The following is a 15,174-nucleotide window of genomic DNA, read 5'->3' on the forward strand; positions in this document are numbered from 1 at the left end:
AAAACCGACGCTCTCATAGCTTTTCCTACAGTTTCAAGGAAAAGAAAAGTCGCTTAAAAACAAAAAAAAACAAAAACATATTAAACTTAATATTCCTCGTGCAATAAGTATTAGGTATTGTTCATGAAGGAATGCTTTAAAATGAAGCAAACACTTACACTGACCCTGTACTGACTTTTGGCAACACCAGCGATGACTTCACATGTAATACAAGAGTACAAATCAACTGTTTGTAGCCTTGACCTTTTACATAACAGCTCCGATATCTATATCAATAATAAACTCACCAGGGTATTACCGCTTACCTAATGACATAGTTATACTATCATCATAACAATACGAAATCGTTGGTAAATTGAAAATTACCCTTTACCAGGAAGTATTTTAATTTGAAATACAGTTTAAAGCGCAGACATTAAATAAGTAGTCTTATTTCGTCTGTAGAGCTGTTTGAACCTCCATCGCTGGAACGTAAATGTTTCAAAAACGTAATACATGTTTTTACTAAATAATTAAAATCATTATTTAGATTCATAAAGTTAATGCATATATAACTTATTAAACAAGTTACAGCGACAATGAGGTAGAAGCATTTGCTGTAAAAAAAACGGATATATAATATTAAAACAGAACCGTCACAAATGCATTTACATTTATGTGCATTTATCGTTCCGAAACAAAAAATATGAAATTTTACCATGCATTTTCGTGTCAAAAACACCAACAGAAGTATCATTTGAATAAATATCTTATCATTTTTTAACTTTTCTGAAAAACTCCGTCTTAAACGAATCAATATCAACTAAATACATAAAAGTGAGTTTCTTCTTGTTTCAGAACCTCTTAACATGTCGCAGCATGACGCAAATGAGGTATTCAGAGACCCCCTGCCAGCCGCGCATTGCGCGAAAAGTAACGGCAACGGTTCAAGCTCTTACGAAGTGGTCAGCGCGGCTGCTCCTGGCCTCCAATTCCATTCGCCTCCCATCTTTAATACCGATACCGGGTTTGATCCAGCGAGGCAGCACTATTCACAGGATGATCTCATAAATGATAATTTTCCTACCGAATCCTGTCCAACACCGGCGCAAGTCTCAAATGGAAATACCATGGACTCTCGCCCAAACAGAAAATGCGATTCTCTCAACTTTCTTCGCAGGAAACGCAAAGCGTCGGAGCTAATCTCCATTGACGAAGGAACTGAAAATACTGATAAACCAGTTGCCAACAGATACTCATTAATACGTATTGTACATATATGTGTGATTCTGGTGTTTGCAGCAATATCCGTCATGTCTCTAGTGTTCGCCATGAAGGTTCAGCAACAAATTGAAGATCTTCAGACAAAGTACGATTCTTTGCACACGTTTCAAGCCCAGACTGAAAGAGAGCCCAACGTCTGTTTGCCCTGCATAGAGGTGGAAAGAGGCCCTTCGCCAGAAGACACACCGGAATTAAAGGATTTGTTGAAAAGGGTTGAAAATGGACAAGAGATGTGTTGCATTAAGACCAGAGCCCAATATGCTCTGTTGCTCAATCTGGTACGTGTTTTGATATGAGTTCTTCTTCACATTGACAACTCTTCGGACCATCTGTTAATCTTTTTACATTTAATACATACTGAATTTGTAACTAACGAGTGCCTTTATAATAATTAAACTAGTTTAAACTTGTAAAGAAATGTACACATTTCGCTGAACTTTTCCTTTTTTATATAACAAATGTTTTTCTTCTTATCTCAATTAGCTGAAACCTCGTCTATAATTTACTTCAGTAGTAAGTGTTTTACGAAAGGTGTCTATTTTGCTTTTACAGTTTTGGCAAAGAAAGCACCTCGAAAAATGTGCTCGTGGTAAGTGTTTTAGTTTACTTACGTTCTTTGCAATATAGTTACAACTATATTAAAGTAAAAAAATCTTAATGATTTAGAATGTGCGAAGGGAGCATAGCGAATGAGTCCTTCTTAATTATTAAGATACAGGCAATCTAACTGATAAAAAAATATCACACTGTTAATCCAAAATCTGACGCAGAAATTCGTATCCGATGAGTAGATTAAGTACCTTTAAATACCCGCAAAAACCGAAATTAACAGACGTGATTTAACATAGAATAAAATGCAAATTCATTTGCTGAAGATAAAGGTTGATATCTAACATTAATTATTATTGCTAGACGTGAAATAAGGCATACGTGTTTGATTCAATGTAACCTGAAAAAAATTGCAATCATTATAGGGAAGTGAAATGCAAGGACATATTTGTTCGTATACGTGCTTATAATATAAGTATAACATAAAAATACTATTAAACCATTTTAATATGGACTTCGACTTTCCAACAAACATATATTTCATTTTCAAAAGAAAGAAAAATCATGGTATACCATATTTCATTGTAATTCATCGTACCTTAAAATTCATGGCTCTCCATAATTCATGGTACACCAATATTAATGGCTGTCCATACTTCATGGTATACCAAAATTCATGGCTCGTCATACTTCATGGTACTCCAAAATTCATGGCTCTCCATACTTCATGGTATACCAAAATTCATGGCTCTCCATACTTCATGGTATACCAAAATTCATGGCTCTCCATACTTCATGGTATACCAAAATTCATGGCTCTCCATAATTCATGGTACACCAAAAATCATGGCTCTCCATTCTTTATGGTATACCAAAATTTATGGCTCGTCATAATTTATGGTACATAAACTTCATCTTTGGTATATTTTGTTTTCAGAGGTGCTCCAGAACGAGAACCAACAACCCACTTCCTGCAATAACACTACGTCCAATGATTCCATCTCACTTCCGCCAACCCAGCCGCTTTATGGCAACGTGTCCGCTCATTTGCAAGCCGGGAGTCAACTGGGCAACTTAGGTATTTTTTGTAGAAACTGTTCTGTTAAGCCAGCGGAAAATGGTCTTTAGTTTCTTATAACCGCCCAACCCTGTTCGAGACATAGGTGGCAATATTGACCAGTGATTGCATAAAAATCCCTGACCGATACTTTCTGCCATTGTCCGTACTCCCGCCGCCAACGTGATTTATTTTGACAAATATCGGTTTGGTAAGAAAAGGACAATAAACGGTAAAATGGCGCCAAAAAATATATGTATCATATGCAACCCCCTCCACTCCCCCCCACCCCCCCAACACCTCACACACACTCTGAAAACTACTGATGTTTTTATACATTTACACAGACTAACAGGAATGACTATGAATGAAAAACGTTAGCAACTGTTAAGTATCAGCTAAATAATATATGTTCATATTTATTGCACTTGTCGATTTCACCTTTAACGAATTCTATGGAGAAGGAAGTTTAACAAAACGTGAAGACTTAAACACCACATGATTACACACGGTAAGGATTTTGGCCAATAATTTTCAAATGAATGCACTAGTGTGCTTTCCCCCCAAAATCGGTATATTATTAGGCCAAAAAAAGTTTTTCGACTATGGTAGTAAGAGAATAAGATTCGTAGGTAGGCACATGTTTTTGAGAACCCGGTTTTCAGTACCAACCCGACCTATATAAAGTTAAATCGCTATTGTAGAAAGTTTTAAACATCAAATGGTCAAATTTTAATACAGTCGAAACCCGCTGGCTAGAAATCGCTTGGCTCGAATTCTTCGTTGGCTCGATCTTTATGTAAAGGAGCGATTTCTTTATACTGAATGTAAGCATTCCCACCTGGCTCGATCTTTACGAGGCTCGATGTATTTTCGCTGGTCCCTAGGAGTTGGAACCAATGGGGTTGCACTTTTTGGGGAAAATTGCGAAAACAAAATCCAAACGACGGCAAAAATTGTAGGGTCGGGTTGGAGGGGGGGGGGGGGGGGGGGCAAAATACGACGATCTTGTTAGTGGAAACAAACAGTTTTTAAGCTGTATGTGTCAACACTGAGGAAGTACCCTTCACTCTATTTCCATTCGACTTCTTTTGTTAATTTATTGGCTGGTTATATAAAAGGTTTTGTAAATAGCTCTTCAGGGGATACACCATTATAATTCATAAAGAAGAGGTGACACTTATAAGGCGCAAATGTATTTTAAAACTTCAGACAATCAGAGGATCATCTTGGTGTTAGCCAGTATAACTTCAAGCATTGTAATAGCCGGTGTGTCGTTGTCCTAGCCTTGGTGTCGCTGTCATAGCATTGGTGTCGTTGTCATAGCCTTGGTGTCGCTGTCCTAGCTTGGTGTCACTGTCCTAGCCTTGGTGTCGTTGTCATAGCCTTGGTGTCGTTGTCCTAGCCTTGGTGTCGCTGTCCTAGCCTTGGTGTCACTGTCCTAGCCTTGGTGTCGTTGTCATAGCCTTGGTGTCGCTGTCCTAGCCTTGGTGTCGTTGTCCTAGCCTTGGTGTCGTTGTCCTAGCCTTGGTGTCGCTGTCCTAGCCTTGGTGTCGTTGTCCTAGCTTTGATGTCGCTGTCCTAGCCTTGGTGTCACTGTCCTAGCCTTGGTGTCACTGTCCTAGCCTTGGTGTCGCTGTCCTAGCCTTGGTGTCACTGTCCTAGCCTTGGTGTCACTGTCCTAGCCTTGGTGTCGTTGTCATAGCCTTGGTGTCGTTGTCATAGCCTTGGTGTCGTTGTCCTAGCCTTGGTGTCGTTGTCCTAGCCTTGGTGTCACTGTCCTAGCCTTGGTGTCGTTGTCATAGCCTTGGTGTCGCTGTCCTAGCCTTGGTGTCGTTGTCCTAGCCTTGGTGTCGCTGTCATAGCCTTGGTGTCGTTGTCCTAGCCTTGGTGTCGCTGTCCTAGCCTTGGTGTCACTGTCCTAGCCTTGGTGTCGTTGTCATAGCCTTGGTGTCGTTGTCCTAGCTTTGATGTCGCTGTCCTAGCCTTGGTGTCGCTGTCCTAGCCTTGGTGTCACTGTCCTAGCCTTGGTGTCGTTGTCATAGCCTTGGTGTCGTTGTCGCTGGTTATGGCGTGGCATTGCAAAACTTTAACCCATGGTCACAGATATAAAATTGTTAAAGCTATTCAAATTAAACTTCATACACAAGAGACACATGTAAATGTTTATATTTTCATTAATTTACAGATGGTTATAAACCTATTCAAAACTGGCAGGTTGGTCAGGATGCTCCCGGAACACATCTTACCAACATCAACATGTCATCTGACAATAAATCTCTAGTCATTCCCTCCACTGGACGCTACTTCCTGTACAGTCAAGTAGGGTTTCTCATTTATTACAAGGACGGCGTCACAAAACAAGAGCCACGGTCTCTGTTCCATTTCGTATACCGTAGAAATCACCTCTACGCGACAGACCAACAACTTTTGCGAAGTGATCTCACACAGTGTTGGGGTGAGGACAAAGACTACGGAAGATACACAAGCTACGTCGGGGCGTCCGTTATGTTGAACAAAGGAGACAACATATACGTTAAAGTTACGCAAATCGAGCTTTTGTCAAGAGGTGAAAGAAGTTTAACATACTTCGGTCTCTTCAAAATGGGCTGAACCTGATTATACTTCGCGTGTAGATACTTTATTAAACGTCTTTCAAACCAAAAGGCAGCATTTCCCGCCATGCATTTGTCCAAAATGCCACCATTTACGTAAGTTTTTCAGGATCGTTTGTAGCACACCCCTCCATCCCACAATGCCTCTCTATGAAGAGCATGGTGGGTGGGGGGTAGGGGGTCTGTCCAGCACGTACCCCATTGAAAAGCACGGTGTCTCAAATACTGCATACACAAGGCGAAACTTCAATCAACGGTTACTTCCCCTTGCTGTATCGTTTCTGCTCTTCTATCACTGTGTAGGAAATTTGCCACTACATTTACTACCCCTTGCAGAATCTTCTCTGCTAGTCAAGGGAGGTCACTACCTAGGAGATTCATATATATGATGCCTTCTGAACTAACAACAAACAGTGCCATTCCCAGCGTGCCAGCATTGTGTGAAGAAAAACAAACTCATCACGCGAGTTCATTATTAAAGCACAAATTATAATGATCTTGCTTTTGGGAAACTTCCAGTCATCTTAAGGCAATATGCTTTAGCTTATATACTCATCTGCCTCGGGACCTAGGGCAAAAAGGTTTTTAGGGTCAATACTTTTGCTTTGTTTTTAGCGCTTATTAGCACATATGACAGTCATATAGTTGTTTGTTACCTAGGTTCAAATGAGTTTTGAATTGTCTCTGGTATAACCAGAATATTTTCTGTTATATTTTTTTAAATATCATGAATACTATATACTGTAAATGTAATATGTTCAGGTGTGATTTCTGGGGGTTGAATTGTGTTATGGCCACCATTGCTGACAATGATGCAGTGAAAACATAACAGAAGAATAGAAGTTAAATTCCATTATTTTGTAAACACTTTTGCTGTTATCTTTGTTGTACTATGCAAATTTAATCAATTCAATTTTGCCGACCCACAAGTCGTTCGAAATCTATGTACATGCTGTAGCGAGGGGCGAAAGCAAGAAGGTTTTAAGCGACATTAACTCAACAACAAGATAGAACCTTTATGCTTTCACTTATGCAATATCCAAATGAAATATTTCATTGCTCATAAAAGGAACCTCAGATCTCAAACATAAGAATGCTTGCAGGGAATATGGGACATGTTATATATGAAGTTTGATAGCAATGACTGTCTGTATGTTTGTCCAGCTGTTTAATCATACATTGTGTATTAGCAAACATATTCATGGTTGTGAGATTTGCATTTCGATTTTGGTTGTGCTATACAGAACATTTTTCGTTGAAATTCAGAAATCATAAAATGATCTTGTTGACAAAATACTATGCAAAATAAAATATTAACATGTTCTGTTGTGTGTTTTTATTTGTAATATATCGCCATTTTATTAAGAAAAATCACATAAATAGAAAACCAGAGTTGTGTCATGGAATGACTTTTATCCTGAAGAAATGCTTCCCATATTTGATATTGTTACCTTGTTTGAATCAGTGCTAACTGACACATACTCGGTTCTTGATGCAAAAAAATAGATAATGACTAACATGTAACTATATACCATACGAATTGCATAATATGAAAAAACAACACCTTTTCATGTAAATGCCGGAAAAAAATATAATAAATAGTATCCTGGTATTTTCGGGTATTCTTGGTGAAAGAATAGGGTAGAATTACCAATATTTTGAATCATATAGCTTCTTAAAATACTTTACTAGTCATCAGATCCGCGCACTTTTCAAAATTAAATTTGGATATTTCTCATTTCATTTAAAAAAAAACTATCAATGCATTTGTCTATAATTTTATTGTTTATATTTGAGCCAAACGTTGGCCCTGGTATGGACATATTGATATTTGATATCGCAGACAAAGGGCTTATTTTCAGAATTCTGTTCAAGTTAACAACGTTGTTAACGGCATCGCTGTTAACCTTTTTTATTTCTGTAGAACTTATATGTGCAAATTTTAAACCTACACATTTTTGAGAACTCGGATTTCTGTACTAAAAGGACATATTTAAAGGTAAATCGTAGAAACTTTCAAACATCAGATGGTAAAATTTTTGATAAGTCGAACCCCGCTGACTCGAACTCGCTTGGCTTGAATTCTTCGTCGGTTCCAACTTTATGTAAAGGAGCGATTTCTTTATACTGCATTAAGCATTCCCGCTTGGCTCGATCTTTCCGAGGCTCGATGTATTTTCCGCCGATCCCAAGGAGCTCGAGCCAACGGGGTTTGACTGTATGTTCACTGACTGTATATTCACTCATAAAGGAACCTTTTTTTGGAAACTACGAAAACTAACATCCACACAACGGCAAAAAGTATAGGGTCGGGGCGACATAATACGGCAATGTTATGTTTTACTATAAGTGTACTTTTTTCCTGCAATTTCGGTAGGAAAGAGTAAAACAACTATATTATAATGGTTTTCAGGTGCAGTATCGGGGAAAAATAGTTGGTTCCATGCAAAAAATTAGCGAGTCCTTTTTAAACTACCGTACTTAAAATAGTGGTTTTCATAACTTTATCCTGGGTTCTCCAAACTGAGAAATACAATTATTTAATAATTACCTTTTCTTGGTACCCGGTTATGCTGTGAAAAGAAAACGATAGTTATCTTGAAACGGTCTAAAGTGGTTTATGGTTCTAATCCAAGAAGCGCTATATAGTTCCCCATTTTTGATAGCGTTACTATTTTTAGAACAGACTGACGCATCTGTGATAAAATAAAGAGGCGCTACGTGTCAAAACCGATGAATACTATGAAATTCAGTTCCATTTTATTTCATCAAAAACAATATTATAATAAATTGGTAGTTGGGCAGAAATTCTGTGATGGAAATTTTGATATTTTGTGCGTTATCTTTATTTGTTTTCGCTTTTGCAACCTACCGTATGTTTTACCCTTTTTACATTTTTTTAAGAGGTTGGATGCCTACATGTCTCAGCAAATCATATAATGCTTGCAGATTTCAAAACTAAAATAAACCAATGAAATCGTTTTTCGTTCGAGTTTTTCATATGACTAAGTTGGTTGTTTCCGCCCGTTTCATGAAATTGCTGATAACATTTTTTTATCATAAATTTGCAGAGGCGAGTACAGGAATTGCCGTTAGAGGGGGTGAAACTAAGGGATGCAACTTTTTTGACATGCGCCCATACCTCGGAATCGAACTATAATTTATATGGCATAAATGTTAGCATGGGCGTTTGAAGTTTCCACTCCAAGAAAATATTAACATATTTTAGTCCGAAATGATGCATTTTTAGCGTAGTTTTTATTACTTTTTCCCCCAATATTGACATGAAAAGTAAACTTGGACGGTTAAAGGGAGAGGGGACGGTGCCTGGTGCATTTCCTCTAAATCCACTAGACATTTGGTATTCAAAAAAGACAGAATCACTTTTAGAAAAACATTTTCCTGACACCGTTTTCCTCATTCCTTGCAACTGAAGTCAGTAAAAAAAATGCTCATATTTATTATACTTTTCGACTCAACCTTTAAATAATAATCTATGGAGAAGGAAGTCTAACAAAATCATGAAAACTTATAAATCACATGATTACACACGGTAAGGATTTTGGCCAATAATTTTCAATTGAATGCACTGGTTTGCTTTCCCCAAAATCGGTATTTTATTAGGCCAAAAAAAGTATTTTCCACTACCATCTCCAAAAGAATAAGATCCGTAGGTACGCACATATTTTTTGAGAACACTGATTTCTGTACCAAACCGACCTATTTAAAGGTAAATCGTAGAAAGTTTTAAACATCAAATGGTCAAATTTTAATACAGTCGAACCCTGCTGGCTCGAACACGCTTGGCTCGAATTCTTCGTAAGCTCGAACTTTATGTAAAGGAGCGATTTATTTATACTGAATGTAAGCATTGCCGCTTGGCTCGATCTTTCCGAGGCTCGATGTATTTTCGCCGGTCCCTAGGAGTTCGAGCCAACGAGGTTCGACTGTATATTCACTCATAAATGAACTTTTTTTGCGAAATTACGATAACAAAAATCCAAAGTCGGCAAAAATTGTGGAAACAAACATTTTTACGCCGTATATGTCAACATTGAGGAAGTACCCTTCACTCTTTTTCCATTCGAATAATTTTGTTAATTTATTGGCTGTTTTTTTATAAGATATGTATAGAGCTCTTCAGGGGATACAGCATTATAATTCATAAAGAAGAGGTGACATTTGTAAGGCGCAAATGTATTTTAAACCATGTTCATTCAGTGCACAGACAATCAAAGAAGATCATTTTGCTGTTAGCGAGTATAACTTCAAACATTGTAGTAGCCGTGGTGTCGTTGTTCTAACCTTGGTGTCGCTGTCATAGCCTTGGTGTCGCTGTCATAGCCTTGGTGTCGCTGTCATAGCCTTGGTGTCGCTGTCATAGCATTGGTGTCGCTGTCATAGCTTTTGTGTCGCTGTCATAGCCTTGGTGTCGCTGTCATAGCATTGGTGTCGCTGCCATATCACTGGGGTCGCTGTCATAGCATTGGTGTCGCTGCCATAGCATTGGTGTCGCTGCCATAGCATTGGTGTCGTTGCCATGACCGTGGTGTCGCTGCCATAGCAAAGGTGTCGCTGTCATAGCCTTGGTGTCGTTGTCATGGCCGTGGTGTCTCTACCATAGCATTGGTGTCGCTGTCATAGCCTTGGTGTCGCTGACATAGCCTTGGTGTCGCGGTCGCTGGTTATGGCGTGGCATTGCAAAACTTTAACCATGGTCACAGATACAAAATCGTTAATGACATTCAAATTAAACTTTATACACAAGAGAAACATGTTCATGAAAATATTTTCATTAATTTGCAGGTGATACAAAACCTATTCAAAACTGGAAGGTTGGTCAGAACGATCCCGGAACACATCTTACCAACATCAAAATGTCACCTGACAAGAAATATTTGGTCATCCTCTCCACTGGACGCTACTTCCTGTACAGTCAAGTAGGGTTTCTCATTTATTACAAGGACGGCGTCACAAAACAAGAGCCACGCGACAGACCAACGACTTTTGCGAAGTGATCTCACACAGTGTTGGGGTAAGGATAAAGACTACGGAAGATACACAAGCTACGCCGGGGCGTCCGTTATGTTGAACAAAGGAGACAAAATATACGTTAAAGTTACGCAAATCGAGCTTTTGTCAAGAGGTGAACGCAGTTTAACATATTTCGGTCTCCTCAAAATGGGCTGAACCTGATTATACTTCTATATATTATTTTATTGACACCGTTTTCCTCATTCCTTACAACTGAAGTCACTAAATAATAAATGTTTACATTTTTTACACTTTTCGATTCCACCTTATACGAATTCTATGGAGAAGGAAGTTTAACAAAAACATGAAAACTGAAGTCACATGATAAGGATTTTGGCCAATAATTTTGAATTGAATGCACTAGTGTGCTTCCCCCCAAAAAAATCGGTATATTATTAGGCCAAAAAAAAGTATTTTCCACTACCATCTCCAAGAGAATAAGATCCGTAGGTAGGCAAAAAAAATTGAGAACCCGGATTTCTATATTAAACCGACCTATTAAAAGGTAAATCGTAGAAAGTTTCAAAACATCAAATGGTCAAATTTTGATAAGTCGAACCCCGCTGACTCGAACTTTCTTGGCTCGAATTCTTTATTAGCTCGAACTTTATGTAAAGGAGCGATTTCTTTATACTGAATGTAAGCATTCCCGCTTGGCTCGATCTTTCCGAGGCTCGATGTATTTTCCGCCGATCCCAAGGAGTTCGAACCAATGGGGTTTGACTGTATGTTCACTCATAAAGGAACCTTTTTTTTGGAAATCACGAAAACTAATATCCAAAGTCGGCAAAAATTATAGGGTCGGGCGACAAAATTCGGCGGTCAGGAAGCAAACATTTTATCGCCGTATGTGTCAACATTGAGGAAGTACCCTATACTCTATTTCCATTCGAATAATTTTGTTAATATATTGGCTGCTTTTATAAAAGCTTATGCATATAGCTCTTCACGAGAATACACCATTATAATTCATAAAGAAGAGGTGACATTTGTAAGACAAAATCCAAACGACGGCAAAAATTGTAGGGTCGGGAGGGGGGGGGGGGCAAAATACGGCGGGTCTTGTAAGTGGAAACAAACATTTTTACGCTGTATGTGTCAGCATTAAGGAAGTACCCTTCACTCTATTTCCATTCGACTTCTTTTGTTAATTTATTGGCTGGTTTTATAAAAGGTTATGTAAATAGCTCTTCAGGGGATACACCATTATAATATATATAAAGAAGAGGTGACATTTGTAAGGCGCAAATGTTTTTTAAATCTTATTCATTCAGTGTTCAGACAATCAAAGAGGATCATCTTGGTGTTAGCCAGTATAACTTCAAACATTGTAATAGCCTTTGTGTCATTGTCATAGCCTTGGTGTCGTTGTCATAGCCTTGGTGTCGTTGTCATAGCCTTGGTGTCGTTGTCATAGCATTGGTTTTGTTTTCAAAGCCGTGGTGTCGCTTCCATAGCATTGGTGCCGTTGTCATAGCCTTGGTGTCGCTGTCATAGCCTTGGTGTCGCTGTCATAGCCTTTGTGTCGTTGTTATAGCATTGGTTTCGCTGTTATAGCATTGGTTTCGCTGTTATAGCCTTCATGTAGTTGTCATAGCGCGGTGTCGCTGTCATAGCCGTGATGTCGTTGTCATAGCCTTGGTTTTGTTTTCATAGCCGTGGTGTCGCTTCCATAGCATTGGTGCCGTTGTCATAGCATTGGTGTCGCTGGTTATGGCGTGGCATTGCAAAACTTTAACCATGGCCGCATACAAAATCGTTTAAGATATTCAAATTAAACGCCATACACAAGAGACACATGTTCATGTAAATATTTCCATTAATTTAAAGATGGTGATAAAACTATTCAAAACTTGCAGGTTGGTCAGGATGCTCCCGGAACACATCTTACCAACATCAAGATGACATCTGACAAGAAATATCTAGTCATTCGCTCCACTGGACGCTACTTCCTGTACAGTCAAGAAGGGTTTCTCATTTATTACAACGAATGCGACACAAAACAAGAGCCACGGTCTCTGTGCCATTTAGTATACCGTAAATTGGTAGCTTTTAGGGCCAATACCATTGCGCTGTTATGAGCGTTTATTAACACATGTGACCGTCATATAGTTGTTTGTAACCATGTGTTCAAATGAGTTTTGTATTGTCTCTGGTATAACCAGAATCTCTTCTGTGATATTTATTTTGGAAAATCATGAATTATGTATACTTTATAATGTATACAATAGATGTAAAATGTTCTGGTTTGATTTGGGGTTGAATTGTGTTATGGCCACCATTGCTGACAAAGTTGCAGCGAAAACATATCAGAAGAATATAAATTAAAATTTATTATTTTGTACATACTTTAATTGTTATCTTTGTTTTATTATGCAAATTCAATCAATTCAGTTTAATCGACACACACGTCGTTCGAAAACTATATGCATGCTATCGAGGGACGAAAAAGAAAAGGGTTTAAGTGACATTAGCTCAGCAACAAGATAGAACCTTTATGCTTTCACTTATGCAATACCCAAATGGAATATTTTATTGCTCATAAAAGGAACCTCAGATCTCAAACATAAGAATGCTTGCCTGGAATATGGGACATATTATATATGAAGTTTGATAGCAATGGTTTGTCTGTATGTAAGTGTATACATCGTGTACAACATATTCACGGTTGTGAGAATTGCATTTCAATACTGTTTTGCTATCGGAATATTTTTTTGTTCAAATGTAAAAATCATAAAATGATCTTGTTGATGAAATAATATGCAAAATAAAAGAAATACTCTTCTGCTGTGTGTCCTTATTTATAAAAAGTCACATAAATAGAAAACCATAGTTGTGTCATGGAATGACTTTTATCCTGAAGAAATGCTTCCCATATTTCATATTGTTACCTTGTTTGAATCAGCGCTAGCTGACACATAATCGGTTCCTGATGCCAAAAAATGGATAATGACTAACATGTAACTATATACCATACGAATTGCATAATAAGAAAAAACACCTTTTCGTGTAAAAGCCGGAAAAATTATAAAAAAGAGTATCCTGGTATGTTTGGGAACTCTTGGTGAAAGAATAATACCTGTAGTCGAATTACCAATATTTTGAATCATATAGCTTGTTAAAATACTGTACAAGTTACGAGAACTGCACACTTTTCAAAAATAATTTTAGATATTTCTCATTTCATTTTAAAAACATTCAGTACATTTGTCTTTAAGTTTTTATACTTAATGCAAACCTTGCCCCAGGTTTGAACCTATTCATATCTGATATTGCAGACAACGGGCTGATTTTCAAAGTTTTGTTAAAGTTAAGAACGTTGTTAACGGCATCGTTGTTAACCGTTTATTATTTTTGTAGGACTTACATGTACATATTTAAAACCTGCAGTACTTCTGAAAAGAAAACTGGTTCAGCCGAACATGTTTGATTTAAATGAGTCCTTGTGGGTGTGTGGTTTTGTTGTCAGTTTTCTAATTTTTCACTTACTGTACCTCCCTTAAACCAGAATATTTCCTTATACTTTAAGTGTACTTTTTCCTTCAATTTCAGTATCAAAGAGTAAACCAATTATATTATAAGTGTTTTCAGGTGCACTACCGGGTAAAAGAATATTTGGTTCCAAGACATGAGCTAGTTCCTATAAACTACCGTACTTAAAATAGCCGTTTTCTTAATTCAGAGTCTTCAAACTTTTATTAAAATACAGAGATATTAAAGATGAACCCTTACTCACAAAAAAAGATTTACATCAATTTAAACAATTGTTTTAATTTACCACAAAGGATAAATTAATGTCGACAACATTTGTTCTTATGAAGGATATCGAGTTTAATTTAAAAGAAATGTGCAGAAAACGCAGTATTGCTACCTTATGAGACCATAGTAGATCGCAGTAAATATTTTAGCATTTATTAATCATTAAATACTTGTGCGTTTTCAGCTATTAAATACACGGTTACAATCGTGTTATCAGTAATAAATGCTTTCTAAAATAAATTATTTCTAGTAAGTAGTTAAAGGTTTATCACTCAAAACTATAGTTTCCCATATTTGATATCGTTACTATTTTTAGAACAGACTTACGCATCTGTGATTAAAAAGAGAGGCGCTACGTGTCAAACCCGATGAATTCTATGAAATTCAGTCCCATTTTATTAAAGCTGCACTCTTACAGATTGAACGTTTTGACAACTTTTTTATTTTTTGTCTTGGAACGAGCCAATTTTTGCAAAAATCCATGGAAACCAGTTATATAAGATTGCCGACAAAACATCAGATCGCAGATTTTTATATTTAAGTTCCAAAATTGATGTTTTATGCGTATTTCTTAAACCGTTAGTAACGGTTTAAGCCTTAAACATTAATTTTCGAACGGAAATATGATAATCTACGATCTGATTTTTCAACAGTCTTATACCATTGGTTTGCAGATATTTACGCAAAAATTTGCTCTTTCCAAGACAAAAAATAATAAAGTTGTAAAACTGGTATATCTGTAAGAGTGCAGCTTTAATATCAAGAACAATATAATAACAAATTTGAAGTTGGACTGAAAACTCTGACGGAAATGTTGATATGTTATCAGTGAGTTATCATTATTTGTTTTCGCTATTGCGACCTACCGTACGTTTTTACTATTCTACATAGAGGTTA

The 15,174-nt window shown here is 37.3% G+C and overlaps 1 protein-coding gene across 3 annotated transcripts; it reads left to right on the forward strand.

The window, feature by feature from the left end:
• The first annotated feature begins 409 nt into the window (after nt 1-409).
• LOC128214864 (uncharacterized) lies at nt 410-13,139 on the forward strand. Of its 3 annotated transcripts, none has more exons than XR_008257985.1 (6): nt 410-488; nt 838-1,541; nt 1,816-1,852; nt 2,750-2,890; nt 10,291-10,630; nt 12,378-13,139. XR_008257985.1 is itself a non-coding variant. In XM_052921554.1 (6 exons), the coding sequence occupies exons 1-5, from the start codon at nt 476-478 to the stop codon at nt 10,500-10,502; spliced, it is 1,107 nt and encodes a 368-aa protein (XP_052777514.1). In that variant the 5' UTR covers nt 410-475; the 3' UTR covers nt 10,503-10,519; nt 12,378-13,135. The 3 variants fall into 3 exon arrangements, 2 of the variants coding, with proteins under 2 accessions (XP_052777514.1, XP_052777513.1); XM_052921554.1 differs by having other exon boundaries at nt 10,291-10,519; nt 12,378-13,135; XM_052921553.1 differs by lacking the exons at nt 10,291-10,630; nt 12,378-13,139 and adding an exon at nt 5,058-6,808.
• The last annotated feature ends 2,035 nt before the right edge of the window (nt 13,140-15,174 follow it).

The sequence above is a fragment of the Mya arenaria genome, chromosome 13, assembly GCF_026914265.1.
Source record: "Mya arenaria isolate MELC-2E11 chromosome 13, ASM2691426v1".
In the NCBI taxonomy this organism is placed as follows: Eukaryota; Metazoa; Mollusca; class Bivalvia; order Myida; family Myidae; genus Mya; species Mya arenaria.